This window comes from Tachypleus tridentatus, chromosome 7 (assembly GCF_004210375.1).
Source record: "Tachypleus tridentatus isolate NWPU-2018 chromosome 7, ASM421037v1, whole genome shotgun sequence".
Lineage (NCBI taxonomy): Eukaryota > Metazoa > Arthropoda > Merostomata > Xiphosura > Limulidae > Tachypleus > Tachypleus tridentatus.
Window position 1 is genome coordinate 99,719,777 of NC_134831.1, and position 14,647 is coordinate 99,734,423.

The 14,647-nt window shown below is 33.4% G+C and overlaps 1 protein-coding gene across 11 annotated transcripts in view; it reads left to right on the plus strand.

The window, feature by feature from the left end:
- The window catches only part of LOC143256279 (signal peptide peptidase-like 3), a 49,705-nt gene that overhangs the window by 14,814 nt on the left and 20,244 nt on the right, over window positions 1-14,647 (plus strand). For all 11 annotated transcript variants that reach the window (XM_076513315.1, XM_076513316.1, XM_076513317.1 and 8 more), the window contains 5 exons: window positions 2,222-2,341; window positions 4,237-4,315; window positions 4,861-4,973; window positions 7,069-7,175; window positions 7,954-8,025. In XM_076513315.1, the coding sequence (XP_076369430.1) occupies window positions 2,222-2,341; window positions 4,237-4,315; window positions 4,861-4,973; window positions 7,069-7,175; window positions 7,954-8,025 (491 nt within the window). The remainder of the gene's footprint in view (window positions 1-2,221; window positions 2,342-4,236; window positions 4,316-4,860; window positions 4,974-7,068; window positions 7,176-7,953; window positions 8,026-14,647) is intronic.

Below are 14,647 nucleotides of genomic sequence, written 5' to 3' on the forward strand. Positions count from 1 at the left end.
CACAACCTCTAGAACTTCTGAAATCTATATCTGCAGTTCTTTTCAGTAACTCTGTATATTGTATCTGGTGTCACCCTCCTCTGCCATGAACAATTGTTAAATTAGTAATATTAGATGAAATTAATAGTTGGTAACTCTGGCATTAAATACATAATACCATGGTAACTCTGGCATTAAATACATAATACCATGGTAACTCTGACATTAAATACATAATACCATGGTAACTCTAACATTACATACATAATACCATGGTAACTCTAACATTACATACATAATACCATGTTAACTCTGACATTACATACATAATACCATGTTAACTCTGACATTACATACATAATACCATGTTAACTCTGACATTACATACATAACACCATGTTAACTCTGACATTACATACATAATACCATGTTAACTCTGACATTACATACATAATTTTATGGTAACTCTGACATTAAATGCATAATACCATGTTAAATGTCACTCTAGAATCTCATAACATGTGCACTTTAATCCCGACCTATGCACGTGTGGTTAATTTTTCCATGATTAACACAAATGTTAGGCCTGTTGGCTTCTAATGCTTTTGCCAACTTTTGGTGTTTAAACTGTTATTTTTTATAGTAAAAGAGTTTTTAAAATATGGATGCTATCTGTGGGGTGACTGTAGAATTTGTTAATATAAGTATTTGTAGCTTAGCTGCACCAGTTTCCACTAAAATCAAGGACTTTTAACTTTTATGAAATAGTTGTAACAAAAACACTTGTATGTAATTATAATAAGATTTTGAAAATATTTGAAAAGAAAACACGCACTCAAGATTTATTAATAGACATAGGTATTTATTACATTTAGTATATGAAATAATTATGTTGTTGCTATTAATAATCCCAAACTTACTAGAGGGAGTTTGCTTATTTTCTTTAAAAAAAGGTTAAAGGTCTGGAGGGGTCATCTTTTATAACCATCATACAGTAGTGTGTTGTCTTTCAGACAATCAGTCAACAATAAAATGACATCACATGAGGGATGTTTAACATTGCAATTTTTGAACCATCATGACATAAGTAAAATTTGAGCTTGCCATGAATCATGTGGAAGAATTATGCACTCTGTAGGCTAATGGTACTGCATGATCTTTGAGCTACAAAAGCATGAAAGAGGAATATTTGCTACTCTTAATTTAGTTAGTTACTCTGAAAACAGAATACTTTCAGGAACCCTCTGAAGCCTTTCTAGAATTAATGTGTATTTGATAATAATGTTTCAAGTGACTTGCTTGCTATGAAATGACAAAATATGATATAGTGCATTCATGTCGATAACTTATGTTCTGCTTGATAAGCAGAGAACAATGTTTCGACCTAGATACATTTTTATTTCAAGTGGGTTTCTCGTCGTCAAGGAAAACCATTTTATGATAACAACAGTTCTCAGCTAAGCAACACAGTAATTCAGGTGGTGTGGTTAAATGTGTAAATTCAGTACATATATTCCTAGTGTCAATTGTACTACAGTTATTACTGAACAAAGACTTGCCACCTTTGGAAACATATAATTGAATTTTTGAAATGTTGAAACTTTGTCTTGATTCTAATGCTGTTTATTTTATGTAATTCAAAACAAAGATTTTAATATATTCTAAATTTCAATAGTTTACTTTATAATTAGCATTGGCATGACTAGGTTATATATGTTTTGTAGTTTAAATAGAGTAATAAAGGATACTTGTTAACATAGTTCTTGCTTCAAACTGACAATGTGGAGTTTAATTATAGTGAGAGGAGATTCAAGACAATTATTACAAAGATCAGCTATGTTTTTATTTCTTATGAAACTTTGTTACATAGGTATTAAAAATGAGTTTTTTTTCTTAAATGTGAAATTTTAGCAGGTTGAGAATGCACACATTAAACAATCAGTTTATTTACTGGATAGTTGTCTCAAGGTGTAAAACCCATCAATTGTGTACAACATATTAATGCCTTAAATGTCATGTAAGCTTGTTTGTTTCCTTGAGAAGAAGCTTCAAACTATATTATAATTCAAATGCTCTAAAACAATCAGCATTTAGTGATTGCTTTGTTTAATGTCAGCAGTAGAATTAATATCTTAATAGGATATGGCCAGTTACACAGATATTGTAAACAGACAAAGCTAATAGTTGTGAGGTGACACTGGATATATCTGCCATATAAAGATTGTCTTCATATGTCTTTTAGATGTTCAAACACTGGATACCATTCAGGCTCTTTGTCTACCCCTTGGAGCATCCGTGTCTCTTCTTATTATGTTCTTTTTCTTTGATTCCATGCAGATGCTCTTTGCCATTTGTACAGCCAGTAAGTATTATAGAATAACCAAGTTGACTAACTCAAATTTCATACGTTTAACTGATAGGTGCATCAGTAATATTTACCAATGTAATCCTTTTTCATTGTATTTTAAGGTAGATCTTAGACACAGAGTATTTGACTGAAAAGTTGAAATGAAAGTTTCTCTTTTATAAACAACCATTTCTTCACAAACTTGAACATTAATAAAAGAACTGTTGGCCTTCTGTAATTTGTAAAAAAAAAATTAAAATGTAAAAAATTCATGATTTCACATCGTTATATTCAACTCTCAAGTATTATTAGCTGATAATCCTTATGGTTGTTTTGTTTTTTTATAATTTAGTGACTCGAAGTTTGTTGCTAAAAAAATCATAAAAGATATATAGTTATTCACATGTCTAAATGTATGTTCTGCTTTTGACAGATTTTCTGTGCAATTTTTAATAAGTTTATGTAATTTAGCAACTTTAGCTCCTAGATAATTAAGTTGTAACAAAAACACAAAGCTGTATTTACAGTTAAGTGACCCAAATTTCCATACTTATATTCTACTAGAGATACAACTCCAACTTTAGCTCCTAGATAATTAAGTTGTGATAAAAACACAAAGCTGTATTTACAGTTAAGTGACCCAAATTTCCATACTTATATTCTACTAGAGATACAACTCCAACTTTAGCTCCTAGATAATTAAGTTGTGACAAAAACACAAAGCTGTATTTACAGTTAAGTGACCCAAATTTCCATACTTATATTCTACTAGAGATACAACTCCAACTTTAGCTGTGACAAAAACACAAAGCTGTATTTACAGTTAAGTGACCCAAATTTCCATACGTATATTCTACTAGAGATACAACTCCAACTTTAGCTCCTAGATAATTAATTTGTGACAAAAACACAAAGCTGTATTTACAGTTAAGTGACCCAAATTTCCATACTTGTATTCTATTAGAGATACAACTCCAACTTTAGCTCCTAGATAATTAAGTTGTGACAAAAACACAAAGCTGTATTTACAGTTAAGTGACCCAAATTTCCATACTTATATTCTACTAGAGATACAACTCCAACTTTAGCTCCTAGATAATTAAGTTGTGACAAAAACACAAAGCTGTATTTACAGTTAAGTGACCCAAATTTCCATACTTATATTCTATTAGAGATACAACTCCAACTTTAGCTCCTAGATAATTAAGTTGTAACAAAAACACAAAGCAGTATTTACAGTTAAGTGATCCAAATTTCCATACTTATATTCTGTTAGAGATACAACTCCAACTTTAGCTCCTAGATAATTAAGTTGTAACAAAAACACAAAACTGTATTTACAGTTAAGTGATCCAAATTTCCATACTTATATTCTACTAGAAATACAACTCCAACTTTAGCTCCTAGATAATTAAGTTGTGACAAAAACACAAAGCTGTATTTACAGTTAAGTGACCCAAATTTCCATACTTATATTCTATTAGAGATACAACTCCAACTTTAGCTCCTAGATAATTAAGTTGTAACAAAAACACAAAGCTGTATTTACAGTTAAGTGATCCAAATTTCCATACTTATATTCTACTAGAGATACAACTCCAACTTTAGCTCCTAGATAATTAAGTTGTGACAAAAACACAAAGCTGTATTTACAGTTAAGTGATCCAAATTTCCATACTTATATTCTCTTAGAAATACAACTCCAACTTTGCAAGGAAAGTGGTAAATTTAGCCTTTTATGAATTAGTTGCTTTAAGACAGTTTATACAACTCATACTTTGTACAGTACAGAAAATATATAGTTTTTCTTTTGGTATAAGTTTTAATTAAGGGAGTTTGTAAAAATGATGAAAATGAAGTGTGAGTGATTGTTACTCTATGTAGAGTAACGTCCTTCTTGTTACTTTCAGTTATTGCTACTATTGCTTTGGCTTTTCTCTTGCTACCAATGTGTCAGTATATCATTAGGCCATGTTCTGATGGAACCAAGTAAGTGAAAACAAATAGTTAACAACAAAAACTGTCTATATAATTTAGAGACTTCTTTAAACTTGCTTGTTTCTTATGAGGTATATAAAATAAAGATGACCTATCAAAATCAGTCTTGTTCAAGTATGATAGAAAGAGAATCTAGCTGTAAATCAATTTCCATGTTTTGGGCTGTGATATGCTGTTTAATGTGTTCTGTATTTTTAGCTCTGTGGCAACTACAAACATGTTAGAGATTCCACCTATTTGAGTCACCTGATGGGACAACAATAAGTTTATAAACTTAGTTTTCTGAAAGCAACTGAGAAAGTTAAAATGTAAATCTTGAGTCTTTCTTAAATGTTATTTATTTTATTTTAGGTAACTGTATAAAAAATCAGATAAATTTCTTCCATGTTAGTACCATATGTCATTTAAAAAATTATACAAGTTAAGTATATGCTTTAGCTTTTACAGTAAATAAAGCTTATGATTTAAAGTAATGTTTATATTATCAGTTAAAATTGACTCATGACAGTAATGGCTTTAATTTTGGTCATTTTCAGAATATCATTTGGAATCTGTGGAAGATTTACAGCTGGAGAACTAGTTTCATTTGCCTTGTCTGTAACCATTGTTTGTATCTGGGTCCTCACCGGCCACTGGCTACTTATGGATGGTCAGTAATGTTGTGTTGACATGAACATTTGTTACATAGGAAAGATCATTAATGTTTTTGTGTGGATTCACTTGTTACATATGGGTAGTCAGTAATCATTTATTTAACAACCTGCTACATGTGGATGGTCAGCAATCAGTTTGTGTATAGACTGTGGTATTTCAAAATAATAGCACACGGGTAAATCAACTTGGCATACCAATATTTTTGAAGATTCATTTTGAATGAATGTTAAGCACTGTTTCGGATACAGTTTGTTACGTGCTGGGAAGATGAGGTAGATGTAAGACAAAGCTGAAATGTTAAGCACTGTTTCAGATACAGTTTGTTACATGCTGGGAAGATGAGGTAGAAGTAAGACAAAGCTGAACTGTTAAGCACTGTTTCAGATACAGTTTGTTACATGCTGGGAAGATGAGGTAGAAGTAAGACAAAGCTGAAATGTTAAGCACTGTTTCTGATACAGTTTGTTACATGCTGGGAAGATGAGGTAGAAGTAAGACAAAGCTGAAATGTTAAGCACTGTTTCTGATACAGTTTGTTACATGCTGGGAAGATGAGGTAGAAGTAAGATAAAGCTGAAATGTTAAGCACTGTTTCAGATACAGTTTGTTACATGCTAGGAAGATGAGATAGAAGTAAGATAAAGCTGAAATGTTAAGCACTGTTTCAGATACAGTTTGTTACATGCTAGGAAGATGAGGTAGAAGTAAGACAAAGCTGAACTGTTAAGCACTGTTTCAGATACAGTTTGTTACATGCTGGGAAGATGAGGTAGAAGTAAGATAAAGCTGAAATGTTAAGCACTGTTTCAGATACAGTTTGTTACATGCTAGGAAGATGAGATAGAAGTAAGATAAAGCTGAAATGTTAAGCACTGTTTCAGAACAGTTTGTTACATGCTAGGAAGATGAGGTAGAAGTAAGACAAAGCTGAACTGTTAAGCACTGTTTCAGATACAGTTTGTTACATGCTGGGAAGATGAGGTAGAAGTAAGACAAAGCTGAACTGTTAAGCACTGTTTCAGATACAGTTTGTTACGTGCTGGGAAGATGAGGTAGAAGTAAGACAAAGCTGAAATGTTAAGCACTGTTTCAGATACAGTTTGTTACATGCTGGGAAGATGAGGTAGAAGTAAGATAAAGCTGAAATGTTAAGCACTGTTTCTGATACAGTTTGTTACATGCTGGGAAGATGAAGTAGAAGTAAGATAGAGCTGAACTGTTAAGCACTGTTTCAGATACAGTTTGTTACATGCTGGGAAGATGAGGTAGAAGTAAGATAAAGCTGAAATGTTAAGCACTGTTTCAGATACAGTTTGTTACATGCTAGGAAGATGAGATAGAAGTAAGATAAAGCTGAAATGTTAAGCACTGTTTCAGATACAGTTTGTTACATGCTAGGAAGATGAGGTAGAAGTAAGACAAAGCTGAACTGTTAAGCACTGTTTCAGATACAGTTTGTTACATGCTGGGAAGATGAGGTAGAAGTAAGATAAAGCTGAAATGTTAAGCACTGTTTCAGATACAGTTTGTTACATGCTAGGAAGATGAGATAGAAGTAAGATAAAGCTGAAATGTTAAGCACTGTTTCAGAACAGTTTGTTACATGCTAGGAAGATGAGGTAGAAGTAAGACAAAGCTGAACTGTTAAGCACTGTTTCAGATACAGTTTGTTACATGCTGGGAAGATGAGGTAGAAGTAAGACAAAGCTGAACTGTTAAGCACTGTTTCAGATACAGTTTGTTACGTGCTGGGAAGATGAGGTAGAAGTAAGACAAAGCTGAAATGTTAAGCACTGTTTCAGATACAGTTTGTTACATGCTGGGAAGATGAAGTAGAAGTAAGATAGAGCTGAAATGTTAAGCACTGTTTCAGATACAGTTTGTTACATGCTAGGAAGATGAGGTAGAAGTAAGATAAAGCTGAAATAACTTGCCAAATGCATCTTTATCACTTCTTGTGACTCACTCTTGTGTGTTATTTTTGAGTAAAGTAATAAGTATTACTAATGTAATTTTTGTTTTTTTAATTGAAGAATTGTTTCTTCGTGCCCAATAAAGTTGAGAACTACAACATTATTTCTTGTTTATAGCAATGGGTATGGGACTGTGTGTAGCGTTCATTGCATTTGTTCGGTTACCAAGTCTGAAAGTGTCCACCATGTTACTTACTGGTCTCCTGATTTATGATGTATTCTGGGTAAGAACTTTGTACTTCATTAATATTTTATTATTACAACTGTCTGTTGCTTTGAAGCAATAACTGTGAAATTACTGACCTATAAACATTTGAAATGTAAGCCTATTTATTGATTTTGTTATGCTTTGAAGTTGGTAGTGTTAGTTTGATTTTAAGACACAAAATTAGTTTTAAATGCACAAGTGTACATATAAATGTTTAATGTGGTAAAAACTTTAAAAAGTCAATATTAATACATTTATAACTTGTAAAAATAACATGATTAAAACTGCAGTTGAAGTGTAAAGGTAATTTATGGAGATCACTAAAAATATTTAAACATTTATTTCTTACAAAATCTGTAATACTTTAGCACTAAACTACCATGTTTTTTGAAGTTAATTTTCTATAATGTTAAAATTCACAAAATTTTATAAAAACTATACAGAAAGGAATGGTAATTTGCAGTCATGCAATTATAGTAGTAGTTAGTAATTTATTTGTAAATTACTTAATAAATCTAGGATGCACGATTGTTAAAGTGAGGAGAAACCAGTGAAGATAGATGAAGATATTTTTTGTTACTTAGTAATTTGCTTCATGTGCTTGAATTAAAATATCAGATAATTCTTCATAATTACAACAAATATTTTTTTTATATTCATTTACTATCATATAACTGTTTCAGTATTTATTTCTTCTGGATGACTAAACGTATATTTTTCGCTTGTATATGTTAGAATCTGTACTTTGTCTCCACTTGTGTTTGTTGAGAAAGTTGTTGTTGTATATTTTTCAGGTTTTTTTCTCCTCTTACATCTTCAATGCAAATGTGATGGTGAAAGTGGCAACAAGACCAGCTGAAAATCCGGTAGAGTAACCAATAAAATAAGAATGAGAAAATTGTTTTTCTGTCAAGTTCAATATTTTAAAAGAAATGAGTTCAGATTCATCTTAATGTTTTATTATCAGATATTATTATTATTATATTATATTATTGCATGTTTGTCTAATTTCCTGTAATACACTTATTAGGTGTTTACCAGTATTTGTTTGTATCAGCACAGGATCTCTCCCCGAACCAAAGGGAATGTAGTATTTTTAGATGGTATGGTAAGGAATAAGAAATTCCAGTAATTATTTATTAAACATGTTGCATACATTGTTAGAAAGTCTTCTGTATCCAAAAAATGCAATCTATATAAATAGTAATTTATTTATAACAAGTTGGGAGCAGTCAAAGAAACAGTTATGAAATGGCCACACACCACCCTACCAGTAATATAACTATGTGACCTTTTCTTCGTTGTTTGTTTGACATGGGATACGTTGTTCGTGGTGTTACGATCTGACGGTATGATACCACTACTTTCCCTACTGTCTTTGTCAGCACTCATCCTCCATACAAGTGTCACGACAACATCTCTGGGTTTGATGGATGGACTTACCTCAGTAACATCTTTCAAAAGGTCTATCACGATTATGTTAACAGCAGCCACACAGACTGGAAGTTTAATAATGGCTACTGACAAACACTAACAATGTTCTAGTCACAGTCAGTGGAGCTTTTGACTGAAAATCTTTCAGAAACACTGATGAAACAATGGACAAAGAGGATGGCTTGTATAATGGACTCATTGGTTACACTAGAAGAAGCGCATTGTTACCTATGGGTTTTTGCTGATGATGTAGCCAACGTTAACTTTGTCAGTTTTTGTCCAGTTTATAAACTGTAAGTTGTAACCATCATAACACCTTGCATGCTATATTTTAAATACATTTCACTAAAATTCAATACATTCCAGATATTTTACGTCCAATTCCTGCCATAGGAGGTACCTTTGGTTAGGAGTGATTTTCTGTGTTAAGTACTAAAAGGAATTCTAGAAGTTATTCTTGATGATGAGAAACTCATTTGAAATAAAAATGTATCTCAGAATGGCTGATATGGGTATTAACACTTTTATTAATAAAACAGAGAACAAGGTTTCTACCTTCCAAGGACAAGCCCCCCCCCCCACTAGTATAGCGGTATATCTACGAATTTACAACGTTCAAATCGGGTTCAGTTCCCTTCAGTGGGCTCAGCAGATAGCTCGATGTGGCTTTGCTATAAGAAAACACACACACACACTCCTAGGTCATCTTCAGGTTAACCTCTGCGTTAACCTGATAATGACCTAGGAAGGTGAAAACGTTGTTCTCTACTTTATTAGTAGAAGTGTTAATACCTATACCAGCTGTTCTGAGATACAAATCCTATAAGTGTGATTTATTCTTTTAATATCTGAGGAATCCTGTCTGTAGTTGACAGTCTTCAAAGTAGAGAATAGAAAGAAGCCTTTAGCATTACATTAATTACATTAGTGGTATCTTGAAAACAAGTCTTATAACTGTCCAACACTTCTATTTCCTGCTGAACAAAAGAGTATTTATTATATCATTATATTATGCATTCTTTACTTGTATGTTCAAAATATCATCTCCTACTTATAAAGTGAAAGTAAAAAGAGATATAAACAAAATAAATGCATGTTTTGCAGAATACTACTTTGCAGTACGCTGCAATTTATCTGAATGACCACAAGGTGAACAAATTTTATAAATACAGTTTGAACTTCATACTTGTATGTAAAAAATAAAATAATAATTCGCATCCGACATTAAATTTTATATGTACAATGACAATTTAGAAAGCAAACAGTAGTTGTTTCCAGACTTAGTATCTGTTCAGTTTGTTCTCCAGTGTATTTATTGTTTGCTAAACAGTGTTCTAAGCTAGGATATCTTAATATTTTATTTAAAAGAAACACCTTTCTGACTGGTTTTTGTACTTGTGGCTGTCAATTTATCATTGTTATATCTATACCATCAGGTGCAAAGAAATTTCAGTGATGAGATTTATGACTTATATGGGTTTTTTTTTTATAATACTGTGTAAAAGTGATAATATTTTATTATTATTTCCATTTATATTTGGGGCTAATTCTTCCATGCCATTATGGAATGTAGATTTGAACACTATGGTGATGCTTCAATGATCCCTGTTGACAATTGAACAAGTCAGGGTGAGAATACTTTTTTTGTTTTAGAATTTTCATGTACTTGTACCAAGGGCATGGCTTAAGGGTTTTGTTTCAATGAACTTGCTGATCCAATTTAGGGTCTTATATAACTGTCATGGTACCCCATGCAGTGTGTTAACTGTATAGAAGGAGCTAGCTTACGGTACTGAAATGGTACCCCATGCAGTGTGTTAACTGTATAGAAAGGAGCTAGCTTACGGTACTGAAATGGTACCCCATGCAGTGTGTTAACTGTATAGAAAGGAGCTAGCTTACGGTACTGAAATGGTACCCCATGCAGTGTGTTAACTGTATAGAAAGGAGCTAGCTTACGGTACTGAAATGGTACCCCATGCAGTGTGTTAACTGTATAGAAGGAGCTAGCTTACGGTACTGTCATGGTACCCCATGCAGTGTGTTAACTGTATAGAAAGGAGCTAGCTTACGGTACTGAAATGGTACCCCATGCAGTGTGTTAACTGTATAGAAGGAGCTAGCTTATGGTACTGAAGTGGTACCCCATGCAGTGTGTTAACTGTATGGAAGGAGCTAGCTTATGGTACTGATATGGTACCCCATGCAGTGTGTTAACTGTATAGAAGGAGCTAGCTTACGGTACTGAAATGGTACCCCATGCAGTGTGTTAACTGTATAGAAAGGAGCTAGCTTATGGTACTGAAATGGTACCCCATGCAGTGTGTTAACTGTATAGAATGAGCTAGCTTATGGTACTGAACTGGTACCCCATGCAGTGTGTTAAATGTATAGAATGAGCTAGCTTATGGTACTGAAATGGTACCCCATGCAGTGTGTTAACTGTATAGAATGAGCTAGCTTATGGTACTGAAATGGTACCCCATGCAGTGTGTTAACTGTATAGAAAGGAGCTAGCTTACTGTACTGAAATGGTACCCCATGCAGTGTGTTAACTGTATAGAAGGAGCTAGCTTACTGTACTGAAATGGTACCCCATGCAGTGTGTTAACTGTATAGAAGGAGCTAGCTTACGGTACTGAAATGGTACCCCATGCAGTGTGTTAACTGTATAGAAGGAGCTAGCTTACGGTACTGAAATGGTACCCCATGCAGTGTGTTAACTGTATAGAATGAGCTAGCTTAGGGTACTGAAATGGTACCCCATGCAGTGTGTTAACTGTATAGAAGGAGCTAGCTTACGATACTGAAATGGTACCCCATGCAGTGTGTTAACTGTATAGAATGAGCTAGCTTATGGTACTGAAATGGTACCCCATGCAGTGTGTTAACTGTATAGAATGAGCTAGCTTATGGTACTGAAATGGTACCCCATGCAGTTTGTTAACTGTATAGAAAGGAGCTAGCTTATAGTACTGAAATGGTACTCCATGCAGTGTGTTAACTGTATAGAAGAAGCTAGCTTACGGTACTGAAATGGTACCCCATGCAGTGTGTTAACTGTATAGAAGGAGCTAGCTTACAGTACTGAAATGGTACCCCATGCAGTGTGTTAACTGTATAGAATGAGCTAGCTTACGGTACTGAAATGGTACCCCATGCAGTGTGTTAACTGTATAGAAAGGAGCTAGCTTACGGTACTGAAATGGTACCCCATGCAGTGTGTTAACTGTATAGAAGGAGCTAGCTTACGGTACTGAAATGGTACCCCATGCAGTGTGTTAACTGTATAGAATGAGCTAGCTTATGGTACTGAAATGGTACCCCATGCAGTGTGTTAACTGTATAGAATGAGCTAGCTTATGGTACTGAAATGGTACCCCATGCAGTGTGATAACTGTATAGAAAGGAGCTAGCTTACGGTACTGAAATGGTACCCCATGCAGTGTGTTAACTGTATAGAAGGAGCTAGCTTACGGTACTGAAATGGTACCCCATGCAGTGTGTTAACTGTATAGAAAGGAGCTAGCTTATGGTACTGAAATACTTTAATAGCACTTCACAAATAAACCTTGATAAAAACAATGCTTACTACTATATATTAAGTATTGTTGTCATACCATGATCCCAAAAAAATAGAGAACTGTCAGTAGGCCAGAAACTTCACGTAAAAGCTTTACATGATGTTGGTTGGACTCTCAGAACAAATTGCTGTAGACTTGAAATGCTCCCCAAACTCTGTCACGTACACCCCAGATCCTGAGACTGAAACAAGTAAATTTGAAAATAGGAAAGAAAGAGACAAAACACCTAAATGTATTAATGATACTGATGTTAAGTATTTATGCAGCCTTCATGTCAGAAGGAAGACTTCTACTGATCCATGTATGAGATAAACGACCATGTACCAAATGAGAGAAAAGATCTACAGCTTCAAGAAGAACTCAACAAGAATAAAATGTGTAGTCATGTAACAGTTGACTTCGATCTCCAGATATTGTCAAGAGACTGAAATTTGCTAAAATGACAAAAATTGGACTGATGATGATTGGTAAAGGGTGTTATAGAAGGATGAGTCCAAATCTGAAATCTTTGGTTCCAATGATAATGTTGTACATTCTGTGGAAGAAAGGTTTAATGTACCTACTTGAATGCATAGCACCTACTATGAGGTATGGGGGAGGTAGTGTGATGGTTTGAGAGTGTTTTATTGATGATGACACATGAGATATTTGCAAGATAGATGGAACAATGGATAAGCTCAAGTGCCATCAGATACTGATCCATCATGGTATACCCAGTGGCAGTGGTGTATTTAGGTAGGGGCTAGAGGAGGCTCAACCCCAGGACCCATTAATAATTTTATTCTGTGTAAAATTACATGGGATGTAAGGCCCACACAACCTTAACCCTACCACTGCCCAGTGGTTTCAATATTATTGATAAAGGATTCAACTAACAAGAGGACAATGACCCCCAAACACTCATCCAACCAGTGCAGAAATTACTTAGCTAAAAAGAAGCTGCTTGAGTCAGTGAACTAATGTGATGGCCCCCACAGAGCTTCAGTCTCAATCCAGTTGAGTAGGTCTGGGATTCCATTTGTAAAACAAAAAACATGACAAATAAAATATACTTTAAAAGATGCTATGGAAGTGTATTAGAGACATTTGGAGTAAAATTCCAAAGGACACTTTAATTAAATATGTTGCAAAAGTGCCTGGAAGACTGTCTGCAGTTATTAAAACAAAAGGGGAGACACAAAATATTAACTGTTTGCTGAATTCAAGCACTTCTACTGAGTTTATGTTGTACTAATTATAATTACTAATAAAATTTTGTTTCATCTGTGATTTACCTTAAATTTCTCTTTGAAGTAGCCTGATTTTTTACTTTGTCCTAACACTTTTGCACAGTACTGTACATATATTGTAAAAGTAAAACATTAATGTTCTATATTCATGAACCCTCGATAAAATCCTTCGACTTCACGTTTGGGAAAAACTTTTCTAAACCATCAATGGGAAAGTTCAGAAATTTGAATATGTTTTAAAATGTTTTGTTTCAAACCATATGTCTGGTTGTTACTCTCTGGTGATATGTTTAATATAAGTTGTGAACTTTAGTATTTACAGTGTTAATACAATGTGAAAAAACATTAACAATTTCAAAATATGTCATCACACTAAAATTAAAATGTGTTGTTTTTGTAACTTGAAACTCTGCATTTTGTTTTAGAATTTGTAAGTGATGTATGAATATAAAAATTATAAAGAATTTCTAAGAAATTATAGTAATTGTAGCCATGCAGTGGTAGTGAAAGTTCTTGTATAGCTAAGCTATCCAATCTTTAACTAGAGATTGGTTGAAATGTCCAATGAAAGTCATTTATGAATGTTCCTGAAGGTTAAATATATAAAAATAAAAGGTAAGGTTAAAGAAAATAAGCCTAGTTTAATATTCAATAGAAACCAAAATTGGTGTTTTGAATACCCACATTCTATAAATACAAATTAATACAGCTAATACTTGGTAAGTGTTAATACATGAAGCCAAAAAACATGAATAGACTTATTAGGTACCAAGAAAAAAATAAAATACTAACTGTTCTGATAATCAGTGACATTGAGGATAAACATAATATTGCCTGTGCGTGTAGAGTTTGGTGCAAATTTGCACATCTGAATGAAAAAACTGGTAAAAAATAAAGTGGACCATTAGAGAGCACAACAGGTTTTAATTCTGATTTGTTGAGAAGTGAAAAAATATGGAAATATCTTTATTGAAGCTTTGGATTAACGTAATGCTGTGCACTGGCATTTCTCTTACTAGCAAATTAAGAGATTTATCTGTTTCATTCTCAGAAGCAAAATATGGAACTTTATTGCAACTTTTTTAAATATTAATTTCAAATCCATAAGCATTTGGTAGCAGGAAGGAAAAGCAGAAGAGTAGATCTCATTCTGTTTAGAAAATTGAAGGTTATGAAATATGACAGAAGGGAGCTTCGGTAACATATTTATTAAAAGTTCTCACTATGATAGAATGTTGTAC